Source organism: Girardinichthys multiradiatus, chromosome 18 (assembly GCF_021462225.1).
Source record: "Girardinichthys multiradiatus isolate DD_20200921_A chromosome 18, DD_fGirMul_XY1, whole genome shotgun sequence".
Lineage (NCBI taxonomy): Eukaryota > Metazoa > Chordata > Actinopteri > Cyprinodontiformes > Goodeidae > Girardinichthys > Girardinichthys multiradiatus.
The window spans coordinates 17711632-17729214 of NC_061810.1; the positions used below are offsets into that span (position 1 = coordinate 17711632).

Here is a 17583-nt window from a genome sequence, read left to right on the forward strand (position 1 = left end):
TCTGGCTGGATTTGTACTTTTTTGAATAAATTACACATGAGTGGATTTCATTTAACAATTAGGTGACCTCTAAGGGCATTTGGTTTCCCATGATTTTAATAACAGCTATCAGAGTATCTATGTAAGGCTATATCGGTCTATGAAACTGTAACATTTCACGTGATGACATAGGTCACTGCTCACCTAACAAAAGGCAGCAGCAAAAACTGTTGTTTAGCTTGATGTGTACTTTTAAAAGACAGTCTGATACATGGATTTTATGTTATGCAGACATTTTTATGATATTCATTTTAATGGTTTGATTTGTGGGATCTGGGGAGTTAGTATGCTGTACAGAACACTGTGTCACTGAACAGAACTGTAATGGCAGCTACATATGGCAGATTCTAATGCAGCCCTGGTTAGAGGTCTTTGCTTCCTAGAAAAGATGCAGTTTGTGTGTCTGAGTCAGTGAGCGAATGTCTGTACACTCCTGAATAACATATCAGTGAGCTAGAGTGTTTCACTATGTGTGCATATGCACAAACTAGTGTGTGTGTGTGTGTGTGTGTGTGTGTGTGTGTGTGTGAGCAGCTGTGTCTGGGGGAGCTAAGTGGGCGAGCAAAGAGAGCAGAAAAGACTTGTGCTCATGACACATCTCACCCTCAGTACACGATAGAGGAGAGGGAGAGAGCATGTACCCCTGCAGCGTTAACTATGATCCCTCACTCACTCCCTCTATCTCCCTCCTTAGGGTCCCACCAGGACAGCCATGATTTAATGATGAGAGAGACTACTTTGATTATTCGTACACAGCAGACTAGTCCGCTGGCCGTGCTGTTGTGTCTTACAGGCACAAACAAAGACATGCACGCAAAAAGACACGCAGATACATTCTCATTCAGGAACACACCATGACAAGCAAATACTTCCTGGTCTACTCTGAGCTGTGCATCTGTACTCAATGACTAAAAATGACATGTAAGTAAAAAAAATAAAACAGTAGTAGAGACATGCATACACAGCAGAAGATCATGCCCTCAAGGGCTTTTATGGATCAAGCTGCATTTATTTTGACTTCACAAATGAGCTGCAGTGAAGTGTCAGGGAGGTTACATGGTTACAAAAATTTAATGTTTAATTCTGGTTTAATTCTAATTAATTTGGGCAAATACAATGCTGTGGAATATTTTAGTGAGCCTAAAGTAAGCTCGGTGTCAAAAGATTCTACCCTAATATTTTAATGCTTGTAATTTTAATCTATAGTTACATACAGAAGAGCTATTGGGTTTGTACTTTAAAACTAAATTCATTCATCTTCTGCACCGCTTATTCCATAGTGGGTTGCGGGGAAGCTGGTGCCTATCTCCAGCAGTCTACAGGTGAAAGGCAGGGTACACCCTGGACAGGTCGTCAATCCCTCGCAGGGCAACAGAGAGACATACAGGACAAACAACCACGCACACATTTATTCACACCTAAAGGCAATTTAGAGAGTCCATTTAACCTAACAGTCATGTTTTTGGACTGTGGGAGGAAGCCAGAGTATCCGGAGAGAACCCAAACATGCATGGAGAGAACATGCAAACTCCATGCAGAAAGCCCCCCAGCCAAGAGTTGAACTAAGGACTTTTTTGCTGCAAGGCAACAGTGCTACCAACTGCACCACCTAGCAGCCCCGTGCAGGTTAGTTCTTCAAAACTAAATGCTGGGTTTATAATGTTGGCACTGAAGATGGGTAGTTTTAACCAAACACTGACTAAAAAAATGTGTGTTTGTTGGCTTAGAGTGGAGGACAGAATTGTTCTTCTCAAGCCACCATTTTGGACTAGGCAAACCCGTGATCAGACTTTACTGAACCTCCTCTGCATATGTTTCAAGCTATGACCAAGGCATTGGTATAAAATAAGTCTTTAGGAAATCCAAATTCAATTGTTTGCTCATTAGTAATTCAGGTAATGGGGTATTCGTTCTTCTAAACATCTTCCACAAGGATTAGGACTGTGTTCATATTTATATGAAAAACCAGATTTGCATCCTCTAATTCATCCCAAAGGTGGTCAAGAAGGTTGAGGTCAGGACTCTGTGCAGGTCAGTCAGGTTTCTCCATACCAAACATTATACACCTGCAGCCATGAAAGTGATTGGAACACTGGAATTCATTGATTTGGTGCTGTGTTGTGCTCTGATGTGTTCAATTTAGATCAACCAGGAGCTGTTCTCCTTGTAAGATGAAATAAATACCAATTATAAGGCGACTGTGGCTCAGTGAAAAGAGTGTCTTGCAATCCGAGGGTTGCGGGTTCGATTCCAGCTTCCTCCTGCCACATGTCGATGTGCCCCTGGGCAAGGCACTTAACCCCAAATTGCCAACGTATCTGCACATCGGTGTATAAACGTAAGTGTTAGTGAATGTGCCTCTAGTGTAAAGCGCTTTGAGCGGTCAGTTTGACTGGAAAGGCGCTATATAAGTTCAGTCCATTTCCCATTTATAGCATCCACTCAGCTACTACAGTTTCCAGGGCTGGAGCAGAGTTGTTGCGTATCTTAAGCAGCCTCTCATGCCTGGGAAAAACATGCAAAACCCACACAGCACACATGCCTAGACTCGACTAGGATGGATGGATGGATGCCTGTACATAAAGAAGTTATTAATACCAATAAAAGTTAACAGTTGGTCTGTACTTTGTATGCTAAACTCAGATCAAGAGTTTGGAAGCACATGCTGTACATACAAGCACACATCCCACGCACAACAACCACCCACACAAACAATCACACAGATCTGCTGAGCACGTTTGTTTCCACAAGGTACCTTTCCATGCCAGAAGCAGAGAAAGAAAAATCAAAGAGTTGTGCAGCTTTCATGTGTTTATATTTGCAAGTGAGGTTCTTGTATGTCAGTGTGGTTTTGTGTGTCAGACTTGGGACTGCTTATGTTTAAACCTCATTTCTTATTCATATCCAGCCCCGCCCTCTCCCTCGATCCCCACGCCATCATTGCCTTACTCACTGCCCCTGCCAAGGAAGCTGCTGATTTATTTTGCATACCAACTATGAATTTTAAGTGAGTCCAATAACTGTAGTTTCCTCTGCCCCTTCTCTAAATGTTATTGCTCCTTAATGGAAACTTATTTCCCCATCCAAATCGAAGACCTTGGCAGAGCAAGTTAACATCACTGAGAATCATGTTTGCTCATTTGAGCAACTTTAAAAAGAGCACCCATGAAAATATTCATTGGTCAACTGCCTGCATGAGTACAGAGTGAATATACGAATTCATTTGTGCACTAAGAGACATTTGAGTCTCCATTTGACCTTGTATCAATGTGTTTTGCATGTGAATGAAACATATAAAATATGTTCTCTGATCTTTACTGACCTTGGTTGTGTTTCATTGCCTCACATTAAGGTGAGGTTTCCTCATCTCCTCATCTAATCTCCCTGCATCTACCAGGCAGCACTTGCATTGCCCCAGGCTAAAGGTATTCTTTTTGATAGCCTGTAATTGCTCTGTCGATGTATATTTCTTAATATGCAGCAATATTACAGGGGTCAGATAATAAAAAAAACACATGGGAAAAGAAAGATGCGAGCGCAGAAAGACGAGGGAAAGAATGAAAGCTGAGGTGCTGAAAATGAGAGGGACGTAAAGGGAGCAAGAGAATGGTGCAGAGAGGTAGAGTATGTTGACTCATATGGAGGGATCAGGCTAGAAGAGAAATTAGGGATGGGCAAGTTTGAACATCTCATTTGACTGCACAGTTTCCTTATGTTATTGGACATTGCACTTTCTTCTGTATTACAATAGAAAAGTTCAAATGATTTATTTAAAGAACTCTGAAGCTACCAATTTTACGCATTAGTATTTCTTATTAACTTTAAAGTAATAGTCCGTTTTCAACTTTAGATTTATTTGTCATAATGGATTATATTTGCAGTTTATCAGTTTTCGCTTGTTCTTTAGGTTTTACACGTGGAAATTAACTTTTATGTTGATTTTCATAAACTTCTGTTTGATCTCACATAAAAAATGGATTTAACAGCCAAATTAAATAAATGCAAATTACACAAACCTCTGCACCTTCCCTTAAATTAGAGAAAAATAATGCAATGATCATCACACAGAAATTGATATAACCACCCTAAAGAAACTATAGTCATATTCAATAAATTAGAATATTATTGAAAAGTTCATTTATTTCAATAACTCAATTCACTAAACACATTTTATAGATTGTTTACGCACAAACGGGTGGTTTGAAACCTTTATTTCTTTTAACTGGGATGAGTTTCTGCTTACAGATAACAAAAATGACAAGATTTGAATATTACTTCAGACCCATTAAAATGCAGACATGTGAGCTTAATAAAAAAGTTTGATACCTCCTTAAAGGTTGAACAATCCATTACTGGTGATCAGACTCCTATTCTGGTCAAAGTTTTTTTTAAACAATCACGGACTCTTTGACACTTGTTCTTGCTTTTGTCACTGGCACCTCCAGCTATTTATTTTGTTTTTTATCATGGCTTATTTCAATGTGTATGGCTTGCAAAACTGCATGATGGGCCTTGCACATTATTTTATTGGTCAAACAAATCTATGTTTTCATAGATAATGTAAATAATGAAAGTGATACCTAATTGACAGCTTCAGGTCCTGGTTTGTCTGTGTCCTATGAGGTGCATGAGTCCTGCTAAGACAGTTGTCCTATGTAGAGGGAAAACGGCTGAAGCACTGGTCAACAAAATTTATGACTTTCAAAGCAGTTTATGAAGTCAGAGATTAACCTTTTGATCACACAACTGCAACTGAAGTAAGTTACAAGTCGAAATATCAACAAGTCGCATCAAAACCTACAATTAAGTTGCTAGTGTTAAGCTAGTATTTCAGGAAACTGCTCTTCTTGAAAATATTGTCAGCAGAAGCTGGACTTGAATTTATTTCCCAAGAATTGTGTACATCAAGTGCTCTTTAGAAACAAATTATAAAGCTATGAATATTTTAGATTATATCAAAGTAATTAATTTTAAGGAAGAGTGGAACTGGATATCTGCAAATAGGTATTTTCATATGACTCGGATTGTTATCCAAGATTGTGCCAAAAATCCTGATGGGGCATCTGTACCAAAACCTCTGAACAGTTGCCACATCATTGACTATGTTGATGCTACATAGACTGGCATCAACTAAAAGGACTAACAGCAAATTAATGTTTACTTACTTTAAAACAAGTCACCATGAATCACTGTGTACTAAATTTTAAGCACAGTCATCCAATATTTAGGTTTTATAGAAATCAATATCACCATCAAACACTTTAAGGGGCCCTAATCTAAAAGCGCATAATTTTTTCATTTCAAATAAAGCAAATAATGTGTCGTTTCACCTTTGCATCTTTCACTACCAGCTGAGGGTGCATAAACAGAGAACGACTGAGAGTGCAAATAAAGCAGAGAAACATGCAGACCACTCTTCCCCTGAGCCCCATGGTGACTTCTAATTGAGGTTTTTGACTGATTTAAATGAGGCAGAAATGCACTCAAGAGTTCAATCGTCTCACGCAGGCATTCACGACTGCACATGCAGCATGCAGGCAGAATGCACAGACTGCAGCATGCATAGATACACCGACACCCTCACAATAAAATACACCCTCAGTATGTATAAAAACTAAGATTGCTTACAAATGACAAGTAATATTTAGTTAAACCTGCAAACAGATAAACACTAAACTGCAGACACAATAGTGTTGGTGAACAGGAATACAGTAATGGTCTCCAGTTTTCAAACCACTCATGCGAGTAAGTACTCTTTTATTGAAAGCATCTTGAATACATAAGTACATTTTGGGAATTGAAATGTGAAATGTGATCTGCTGATGAGTGAAAAGAGTGTGGCTGAGCCAGCATGTAATGACTACATCAGCCAATGGCAGCAGGGTTAGAATAGCACATATAGCATTATCCTGTGCCAACATGAAAATAAGGCCGCATCAAAGCTAAACTAAATCATAAAAGACTTTATAATATTGCAGGAAAATTCAGCTTTAAATGCACAGAGCATACATTGTAAAACAAAATTTTTGTAAAGAACAACTGGGATTAATGACTAAGTTGCATCACCTCCAATATGTGCAAAAACAGCACTTAGTAATGGTAAGAGCAACACAAACTTTGATTAACAGTTATTAATCTGAGAAAATATGAAGGATTTGTACCTGAATTTCAATCTCAGGCATTTTAGAAGCAACCAGAAAAATTCTAAATAAACATGGTAAATGTTTAAATATCTATACAACTATACAGCCCTGAAGCTGTCCATATCCCCTTGATAAAATCCAAAACAACATAGAAACTGAAGCCAGCAGCTATAGCAAAGTGCATTTAAATATTTTATTGTTGTTTAATGCAGCGTAGATAACATAACATGCACTATAGGATGAGAGAACATTTTGCTTAAAGCAGCTGTAACTGTTATAATCCTCAGGTTTTGGTTTTTATTTGTGATTGTGTTCTCAGCAATTCCTTGTTGTTTATTTATGGTCTCTGGTTCTTGCCATATTCAGTTAATTTCTCTTTGTTCATTGTTAAAAGGGTGTTGCCCTATTAATTCATTCCTTGTTTAGTTTCTTAGTATATTTTTGTGTTCTGTTTGTACGTTTGGAATTATTTCTGTAAATTTTCCCCCTTGGTTTTTTTGTGTTTCAGTTCAGCAGATAAGCTATCTAGTTCTCCTTGTTCTTTCACGGATCCTCCCAATATTCTTCCCGTTATTTTCCGTTTGCCTGTCTCTGCACTAGGCACTGATTATTCAATTCTCATTATGCAAATCCTACCTTCCTTGAACTTAGGTCCTACTCCAAACACACCCATTGAGACACTAAATGAGTTTTTTTTAATCTAGCCATATACTGTATGTCAGCAAATCTAAAATTTCAAAAATGTTTTACATGTTTATGTTTCTAAAAAAGAAATTAGGCAAATTTTGTGAAACATCAATTCTTGTCATGTTTATGAAGTATGTGTATGAGTATTGTCTATGATACAACCTAGTTAAATACTGTATGAGGACAAGTTATCTCTTGCCGAGAAGTCACTATTTTGTTTTTTGCTGTGTTTTACTTCAGTGCTTTATAAATAGTTTCTAAGTGCTACTGAAGCTCAAATAATTATTATCTGAATTAAGCAGAAAGCGGGAACAACTTCCCTGCCATGTCGGACTGATTTGCATGTTTTTCCCATGCTTGAATGAACTAACAGATTATGGCTAAAATGTTCTTGTTCTTTGTACATAATCTCCATAGCAGTGATGCATATGCACAGTGTATGTGGCAAATTTTAGTTGTGTCGCTTATGACACAAAAGTGTTAGACTAAAAGATCTGATTGTAATTTTCTTAAATACATGACAGAAATACACAATGTGATAACATGAAAGGGGTATTAAGTGTGAAACTGCTGTATTTACATAGCAGAGGTCCCCAAATGTCGGGCGGTATTCCAAACCCGAACCAAAATTAAGTTTTATCTGGGCTCATGTCAACACTGTTTGAATACATTTTAACAGCACATATTTTTCACATACTCTATAAATAAATAAAAGTTTATGAGCTCTTTTAGAATTTATGGTACTTGCAGTTATATGGCAGAAATGGGGAAGCAGTGATAGAGAAGTCCAAGAATATAAGTTAAAGAAGAAAATCTGCATGGCATTTTCTAAAAAGGAAATAAGTTGTATTCTGGCTGGACACTCTTTTACATGTTCTTTCATTCTATGAAGTTTAAAATGTGTTTGTGGTATACAGAGGATATAAAAAGTGTAAACACCCCAGGGTTTGTGCTTGTCTACACATTTGCCAAGAGCAGATGAAGGAATTTCTCAATGGTACTGGTTTTGTTCTGCATGTGACTATAATCTCTTTCCACATGTATGGATTTAGGAGTGGAATTGAAAGACAGAAGCCCTTTCTTCGAAAAAAAGAAAAAACCAAACATCCAAACCACATGGAACAAAAGTTTTAAAATTGTTTATCCTGTGCTATTTTTTTATAACACAGAAACGGGGCAGTTTAACAGGGGTGTGTAGATATTTATGTCCACTGGATGTTCAGAAACAGAGAAAAGTAATAAACTTTCAATGTAAAGACTTATAACATGATAAAATAATAGAAATAAATAAATAATACAAATTTAATTCAAGAATACAATACAAAAAAAAATCTAAAAGCACTTTTTGTTGCAGTTCAGCCCCTCAAAACAAATAAACAAACATAAATGCAGGGACAGACACACTTCCTCAGCAGAGTGAAAAACATACTTATGTGTGTGTGAACTGTATGTGCATACACCAGCAGGAGGCAAATGATACCAGTTTGAATAAACGTATGAAAAAAAAACCCGATGTGTTATTCTGCTACCAACATCCTGCATGCCACATCATGGAAACCAACCATGTTCCAATAATATTAGGGATATGTGACCATTACTGGTGCTTTTAGTAATTACATTGTTAAACAGATATAGCATACCTAAACAAACAAATTCTGGTTAAATAGCTGCATTTTCGGCCACAGGTCTTTATGACCTTACATCCATCTTAGATATATGTATATTTTGAAATGCAACTACGTGTTGAGTCTATAGCAGCTTTAACCAGAATTTTTCCTCCCTGTGTGGTGCAAAATAGATACAGAATGTAAGGTTAGTACTGCCATAGGTCAGCTTGCTGCATAGCAACTGGATGCCACAGTCAGAAAACTGACCTATGAAAACACAGTATGTTTGTCTCTGAGCACTCTTCTGCAGTGCTGACAGCTTCCCAGCCTTAAACACTGGGAGACCTAATCATGGTGACACACAGGCATCTATGGCATGTCAACACATATTACTGATATTAAATGCATATTTACCCACAAGGAAAGTACCATACATATTATTTTTATTCAGAGTGGCCGTAAGTCAGGGCCAGACTGAAAAACCCTTTTTTAAACACATAAAATCTCTTCTATTTTGGTCATGATTTGTAATATGTATGTGTTTTCACATATCAGACGGTTGTGGAAAGAAGGATACAGAGAGCAGAATGAAACAGAGACAGGTCTGCCCATCAGCAGGGATACTCGTACTCTAGTTTGATGACTGTAGTGAAAAAAGTGAAAATAAGCTCCACTCACATCTGAGCTCCATGAAAATAAAGAGCCACTCCCAGCACTGCAGGGAGGCCTGGGGGGGTACATGTTCAATAGTCTGTGACTTTACGACATAAACTACTGAAGAAAGAACTGCTGCTTTTGCTATTGCCAAATTGACAGCTTTTTAACAGACTGAAAATTTGTTTTCTGTTCTTCGCTTTGACTACTAATATTTTAAAAGTGATGTTCCCTGTCAAACTGTTAAAAAAGACTCCAAGTTATCATAACCCTGTTAATTCTGAGCATTTATCATATTTATCTTACATTTAATGCTCATTTGTAACAATTGTGCTACACACAAACAACTCAGATTTGACCTTTTACCAGCATTAGGCATCTAGATGCAGGTCGCTTCAAAATGTCTGAAAGATCACAAATTTAGACAACAGACAAAATGTATTTTGACAGTCTTCAAAGTCTTTATGAACGATTTTATGACTTAAACTGTTACACAATTAAGCCTGCCAACACATGTCAAACTTTCTCTTAAATAAATGATCTTATATTGCTAATATGAATCTTTGGAATAGTCAATGATTAGTTGTTACCTTAAATGTTAATCCGTGTGCTAAACCCTGAAATGTGAATCTGGCTTTTTATTCAGTGGGATGATCATGTGTAAAAATAACCACAGTCATGAAATAGTTAGCACATTTAGAATAATGTAATGTTGAAAGGTTTGGTCTCTATGAGCCCAAAGAATGTGACTTTGAAAAAAATAATAGACTTTATTTTTATATTCAACTCCTAACATTGGCCTAAGTCCTCCACTCATTGGCTGATCACCCCTTCATGACTACTCCTCTACCAGAAGTGTATGCAAGTCTAGGTTCAGTAAGACAGAACCAAAAAACTTCTCAAGTAGCCGTTCCCAACCAGGTCAGAGCGAGGCACAATCCCTGTGTCAGATTAAGTTGGAATAAATGTTTTTTTTTACACTGGACATTTTGCTGTATTCCGCTATTGCTGTGTAAATGTACTTATTCTTTTCTTCTCCGCCTGACCTTAGATGTTTTATCAGCGTCACTTAACTTTCTTTAAGACACTCTTTTCCTCTTCTATCATGGCAGTCCTGGTGCTGAAGCTGGTTCTGAAACTTAATCATCTTTTCCTTTTTTAGAGTAACATTGAGATTAGACTAAAAGTTAGCCTGTAAAACCCCTTTCTTCAGGATTTTGAGTGAAAGTCTTAGACTTTAATAAGTTAAACTAGTATTTTAAATATTCATTCCCAAGTCATTAAACTGCCTCTTACAGTCTGAAGTAGTATAGCAAACTTAATTGGTAATATTTGTTGTTAGCTGATAAATTTGTGGTTTTGTTTCTTTTTGTTTATTTAAATCATTAGTAAGTACACTTTAGTGTGATTGATTATACATTGATTTATTCATTACATATTTTATAAGTTTTTTTCTTTACATTAATTGAAGTGTTAATTTTAGAACTGATCCTGCATAAACCCTAATCCTGAGAAACATACAGGACAGATTAATGAATAGATAATAAATTCATCCTCTATACTGATTTTGAGAGACTGATTCATTATTGATAAACTGTGAGACTAAAAGGTTTATGAATGCTGATATGATTTAACATGGCTTACTCACACTATATCCTATATTAAGGGGCTATAGATCATCATTAAACACCAGTTCTTACTTTTGATGGTGAGGTACATGGACTTGCTGACATCAGCTCCAACGTCGTTGCTGACCTTACACAGGTAGAAGCCACTGTCATCCTCCAGCACGTGTTTGATAAGCAGCGAACCGTTGCTCAGCAGCTGGATTCGAGAGCCACTGTTCAGAAGGATGGGCTGAAACTGGGGGACGCCAGCACCTGATGCAAGAAGAATAGGCAAGATTAGATTGTTTGGGAAAAACTGATTTGTGTGGTTCATACAGCGTGTGCACGTATGTGTGACCATGCCTCTGCTTTAACCGATTTGATAACAAAGTCTGTCAGATTTAAAGAGGACTGTTAACATGTTTCTTAACACAAAGCCTGAATCCTTAAATCGCCAAACAGCTGCTGAGCAGAACGAAACCAAGGTCTGAGCTGCTGGAGTAATGTAATCAGAACAGACATAATGTTCATGTTTAACATGATTGGTGCAGGCTAAAAACATCCAGAAGGAGAGAAGAGAGCAGCCTATCTTTGAGTTGATGAAATTCTTACATGTCCTGGAAAATTAGACAAAGCATTTTTTTCTGTAGTTTTATTCTGCGTCCAACTCTGACTGAATATTTTGCATATTATTGGTAAATCTTAACACCCTACTGCATTAAGTTTTGCATTAAGTTATTTAAACACATTTAGTAGAGGGAAAAAATATTCCTAAAGATTTTCAGTTTTAGTTTTGACTTTCAAAATCACTCACATTAAAAATCCACAACAGACATAATCTGGATGTATCAGACAGATTGAAAACTGACCTGAAATAGATTATTTTACTCTCCCTAAGATGACTTCTGTTGTTAAGTGGCACCAAATAAGTAAAATGAACTGAATTTTACCTGATCTGAGGTTAAAATGTGGTTATAAATAATTGAAATATTCATCCATCAATAAATTTTGTATGTTCTCTAGAGATGGCCTATACCTACAGATGATGTCTCCAGGACCTAATATTTGTGGTGTCTACATTAGGCCTTTCATTTTTTCTTAGCAGTTTGCAATAAAAAAAAAACACTCCTTTGCAAATACATACAGTTACCCAGACAAAAGAAAAACTCTGCAACCAGGCTTTTTGTGTTCTGCCTCTTGTGTGATTGCACATGGTTGCAAGGTAAGAATTTCTAAAGTTAGAAACAAGCCTAATTAGAAATCGTCACTTTGGTCAGGTACGTGATTTTGGCCAGAGTTCACTAGCCACTCACATGTAATGTGTTAACAAATACAACCAAGGCCAATTGTTAAGGTCAGAGTGCATGGTCAATATTTTATGATGACTAGTGAGTTATGACTTTGTGAGTGGACCAGCTTTTTACATGGAGAATTAAGTTGAATCACTTCCCAGCAAATAAAAAAAACACTCCAATGGTCAAGTGGTAACTGTTCAGGCCTCCAGGTAGGTAGGTGTGTTTTTCCTTGAATTACAGAGTCCACGTTGGGCAAGTTGTGATAACGACAGCTGACCTTTATCTCTAGTTCCATTCATTTAAAAACAGCTCTTTATTACCTAAATCTATGCCAGTAACCTATTTTCTGGACCAAAAATGGTCTTATGACAAATAATTCACTGAAAGGAGTGATTTTTATTTCTACCAATAATAGTTTTTTACCAGACGTTTTTTTTTTAAATCAACAGCCAGTCTAAGATGCCCATCATACCTCATGAAATTGTCTGCTTTTATATAATTTATTACTGCTTTTACTTTTTAATTTATTACCCACACTTCTTGTATTTAGCCTAATACAGTGCTGTGAAAAAGCATATCCCCCATTACAGATTTCCTCTGTTTGCTTTGTTGTCACACTTTTGCTTCATTTATTTAGAGAAAAAAGCTATCCAAACCACTCTGACACTACATGAAAATGTAATAGCCCTCTAAACCTAATAACTGGTTGTGCCAACAACAGCTGCCATCAAGCTGCCACCCACGGCAAACAGGTCCTAGGTGAGGGATCAGACAAAGCACAGCCCACAAACCCCTTATGACGAATAAGATAAATGGAAACAGTGTTCCCTTGCCCGTAGCCAGGCCTAGAAGTGGGGCACGCTGGCGAGCACCTGGTGGCCGGGCTTTCACCCATGGAGCCTGGCCCAGCACAACCCGAAGAGGAAATGTGGGTCCCTCTTCCAATGGGCTCACCACATGTGGGAGGGGCCAAAGGGGTCGGGTGCATTGCGGTATGGGTGGCGGCCGAAGGTGGAGACCTTGTTGGTCTGATCCTCGGCTGCAGAAACTGGCTCTTGGGACGTGGAAGTTTCCTCTCTGGTGGGGAAGGAGCCTGAGTTGGTGTGCGAGGTAGAGAGGTTTCAGCTAGAAATAGTCGACGCAGGGCTCCGGCTCTGGAACCAGTCTCCTTGAGAGGGGTTGGACACTCCTTTACTCTGGAGTTGCCATTGGTGAAAAACGCTAAGCTGGGGCATACTTGTTGCCCCCCCTTCTTGTCACCTGTATGTTGCGGTTCACCCCGGTGAAGGTGAGGGTAACCTCCCTTCACCTACAGGTGGGGGGACGGGTTCTGACTGTGGTTTGTACTTATGCACCAAACGGCAGTTCAGACTACCCACCCTTTTTGGAGTCCTTGGAGGGAGTGTTGGAGAGCGCCCCATTGGGGGACTCCCTTGTTCTGCTGGGGGACTTTAATGCTCACGTTGGCAATGACAGTGAGAGCTGGAGGGTTGTGGTTGGGAGGAATGGCCCTCCCGTTCTGAACCTGAGTGGTGTTTTGTTATTGGACTTCTGTGCCGGTCATGGATAGTCCATAACTAACACCATGTTCAAGCATAAGTATGTGTCCATATGTGCTCTTGGCACCAGGACACTCTTGGCCGGAGTTTGATAATCGCCTTTGTTGTCGTGTAATCTGATCTGCGGCCGCATGTCTTGGACACTCGGGTGAGGAGGGGAGCGGAGCTTTCCACAGACCACTACCTGGTGGTGAGCTGGCTCCAATGGTGGGGGAGGATGCTGGTCAGACCTGGCACACCCAAACGAATCTTGAGGATCTGCTGGGAACGCCTCGTGGAGTCTCCCGTGAGGCGGAGCTTCAACTCCCACCTCCGGGAGAGCTTCAAACACGTTCCAGGGGTGGTGGGGGACACTGAGTCCGAGTGGGCCATGTTCCGCACCCCCATTGCCGAGGCAGCTTACTGGAGCTGTGGTCGCAAGGTTGTTGGTGCCTGTCGCGGCGGCATTTCTTTGAACCCGCTGGTGGACACCGGGAGTGAGGAAGGCTGTCAGGCTGAACACTGCATGAAACGCGGGATTATCGGCTGTTATTGACACGTAAAATTGCAGCAGAACTTCAGGATAGTGGCTGAAAACGGCAGTTTTCTATCAGCACCGTAAATTGCTAGGAATTGACGTCAGCTTTCTTTGTCAATGTTGCCCCCCTGACCCCCCTCTCCTCAGGTCAGGGGCAGGCTTTCACATGTAAAGAAAGTTTCTTGTGAGCCATACAAATGCAAATCAGTTAGTCAACACAGGTCTTGGCAAACACAGCAGTGTGACCGCATATTTATATTTGAACAATTGGTTGACGCAAATAACACAAGTTGTAACAACAGTTTGATTTTTATTTTCCTAAAATTTTAAAGAATTTAACATTTACAGTCCTTGTAATCTTTTAGAGCCTTTGACATATGTGGCTACACGTGAAATATAGTACAGAGGGATCATTCAGCCAACATTAAATTCTCAAGAATATCTTTCTCAGTTATTTTTGCATTTTGACATTTTAATGTATGGTATATATAAGGCAATGATGAAAGTCTCATAAAATTTTGCTTGTGTTGGGGAGGGTGTGTTCCCTGTTTATTCAGTGGGGAGAGACTAGTGGTTGTATGTTTATGTAGTGTGTGCAAGTGGGTCTCAGAGGGCCCTTGTTGTTAGGTTATTCTTCCCTGCTTCTATCTGTGGTGCATGTATGTTTGGGTTTTGGAGTTTACCGTTTGTGGTTCCTTTCTAAACTCCCCTTTTCTTTAATGAGTTGTAAAAAATTGTTTTTACTATGAGATATTTGAAGGTGGTATAAATACGTGTTGATTTTTATCACTGTCCAATGCATTATCTACATGTTCTAGATCTCAACCCCTGTGCAAAGTGGCATTACAACAAGTCACCCTCTCTACTGTCCTGCTCAAATGGACAGTGGATGTATTTACAACACATCTTCCAGCAATGCGCTCAACAGGTAGAAATGATGCTGGGTATGAGGGTGTGTGTGTGTGTATAAATATGTTCATGTTTTGCTATGTTTATATCTATCTATCTATCCATCCATCCATCTTTCTCTCCATCTATGGGTATGCATCCATAAAATTATGATATTTAAGTCAGTTTATCTAATGAGAGCACACTAGCTCAACAACTGTAGATCGACTTCTCCGAAACACGATGTTTAAACTTTCAGGGTTACCGTAGTTTCCCTGTGGCACGAGCACAGCATGGCGGTTCCGAGCCTGCAACAAGCACGCGTGCTTTTTGCTGCCTGGGCGGTGAGGAGATTTAGGGGAAACCGTATCTGATGGGGAAACGTTAACAGAAGTAACACCGCCATTGACAAAAAGACAGTGTTTGCTACAATGACTGGGTTGTCTCGCCAGATGACTCAGTTTGCTACCGAGGTCAGCCAGCAGTTAGCGCGGGTCCGCAATGATTTGGGGACTTGTAATGAGAGACTGAGTCGTTTAGAGTCCAAGGCCCCGTGTTCCGAAGAGCTGCAGAGGAAAAGGTGCCGAAACAACCTGAAAATTGTGGTAAGACTTGGTCATTTCTAAACCGAAAACGCAAAGAATCGGGTGAGATTACAATAAATTCACTGAGCAAATTAATTTTTTTTCCATCTTTTCTTATAGGAGGTTGTCCGCCGCCTGCACACTTCTAATTCGAATTTCAGCCACTACAAGGGTAAGGGTAATAACAAACAGTGTGAAAGCTAATAATTTTAAGTATGCGTTTGCAGGGGCTCTATTTTATTTTCATTCTTACTTAATCACGGCGTTTGTTTTCACAGACTTTGTTTGCCTTACAACGCGGAGGTCACATCTGAGTTGGCCGAGGCTCTGAAGTCAAGCCTAGAGTAACATGGTGTGGATTATGCTTCCATTGTGTGTAAGTATCACTATCACTGTGGTGTGTGTGGTTCTGTTTATTATTATTATTATTATTTTTTTTTTTGCTTGATTATAGTTATTGGTAACGCTATGTATTTAGAACATAAAATGTATTCCTGCTGGATGCAAGACTCACTATGAAACGGTGTGCCGGAACTTCCGGTACAGCCAGCCAGATCAGGCAGAGAAAGCGACAGCTATTAAAAAGTCTGCTCGGTGCAGGTCAAGAAGGAAACGGGTAAGATTACTTTTAAAGAAGTAGAAAGTGAAGTAGAACAGGAAATTACACATGATTTGAAATATTTTTTACATAAACATGTGCATAGTTTGAATAAGGGCTATATTTGTGATACAGGGTTATTATAAATCATAAGGGAGGGGTTAACTGAGTCCTGTAAAAAGGCTCAGTGTGTCCAATAGGGACAGGGCTACCTATGGTATGACAGCCAATCACATGTGATTAGTGATTGATGATGTTAGCTGTTTCATCCAATGACTGAGTACCCATGTGGGGATACTGCTGCGGCTGGCCTGCTTTCATATGTTAATAGAGTCGTTAACACCTAGACGCTCCGCTCCACTCCTCCTACCCACCCCTTCCCCCCTGTGTACGTCTTTGGCTTAAATGATGCGAGCTTCGCCTGCCGAAGACAGCTGTATAAAGCTGCAAAGTAGCGGGATTCATGGCAGTTTAGGGGGCAGAAAATCCCGCTCTTCATGCGGTGTCTTTTTGGCCTGTGGGACTCCGGAAGAAGCTGATGGGTACCGGCAGTCCAAGCGGCATGAGGCTCGGGTGGCTGCTGAGGCAAAAACTCGGGTGTGGGAGGAGTTCGGAGAGGCCATGGAAAACGAATTCTGTATGGCTTCGAGGCGATTCTGGTCCACCATCCGGCATCTCAGGAGGGGGAAGAGGTACACCACCAACACTGTTTACAGTGGGGAAGGTGTGCTGCTGACATTGTGGGTCAGTGGGCAGAGTACTTTGAAGACCTCCTCAATCCCACCGGCACGTCTTCCACTGAGGAAGCGGTGCCTGGCGACCTTGGGGAGGGCTCTCCAATCTCTGGTACTTCGTTGGTAAGGCCCCGGGGGTGGATGAGATTCCTTAAGGCTCTGGATGTTGTAGGCTTGCATTGTTTAATGCGATTCTGCAGCATTGCATGGACATTGGGGGCAGTTCCACTGGTTTGGCAGACCGGGGTGGTGGTCCCCCTATTCAAAAAGGGGGACCGTAGAGTGTGTTCCAACTATAGGGGAGTCACACTCTTAAGCCTCCCTGGTAAGGTCTATTCCGGGGTTCTGGAGAGGAGGGTCCGTTGGATAGGCGAACTTCGGATTCAGAAAGAGTAGTGTGGTTTCCTTCATGGCCGTGGAACACTGGACCAGCTCTACACCCTCAGCAGGGTCCTGGAGGGTTCATGGGAGTTCACCCAAACCAGTCTACATGTGCTTTGTGGACTTGGAGAAGGCGCTTGACCGTGTCCCTCGGGGAATCTTGTGGGTGGTACTCCAGGAGTATGGGGTACCAGGCCCTTTGATACGGGCTATTAGGCCCCTGTACGACTAGTGTGAGAGCCAGGTCCGCATTGCGGACTTGTTTCTGGTGAGGGTTGGACTCCGCCAAG

General features: G+C 40.1%; 1 protein-coding gene across 3 annotated transcripts in view; it reads right to left on the bottom strand.

The window, feature by feature from the left end:
- dscamb (Down syndrome cell adhesion molecule b) overlaps positions 1 to 17583 on the bottom strand; it is a 164797-nt gene that overhangs the window by 30523 nt on the left and 116691 nt on the right. For all 3 annotated transcript variants that reach the window (XM_047392202.1, XM_047392203.1, XM_047392204.1), the window contains exon 11: positions 10831 to 11010. In XM_047392202.1, coding sequence (XP_047248158.1) covers positions 10831 to 11010 — 180 coding nt within the window. The remainder of the gene's footprint in view (positions 1 to 10830; positions 11011 to 17583) is intronic.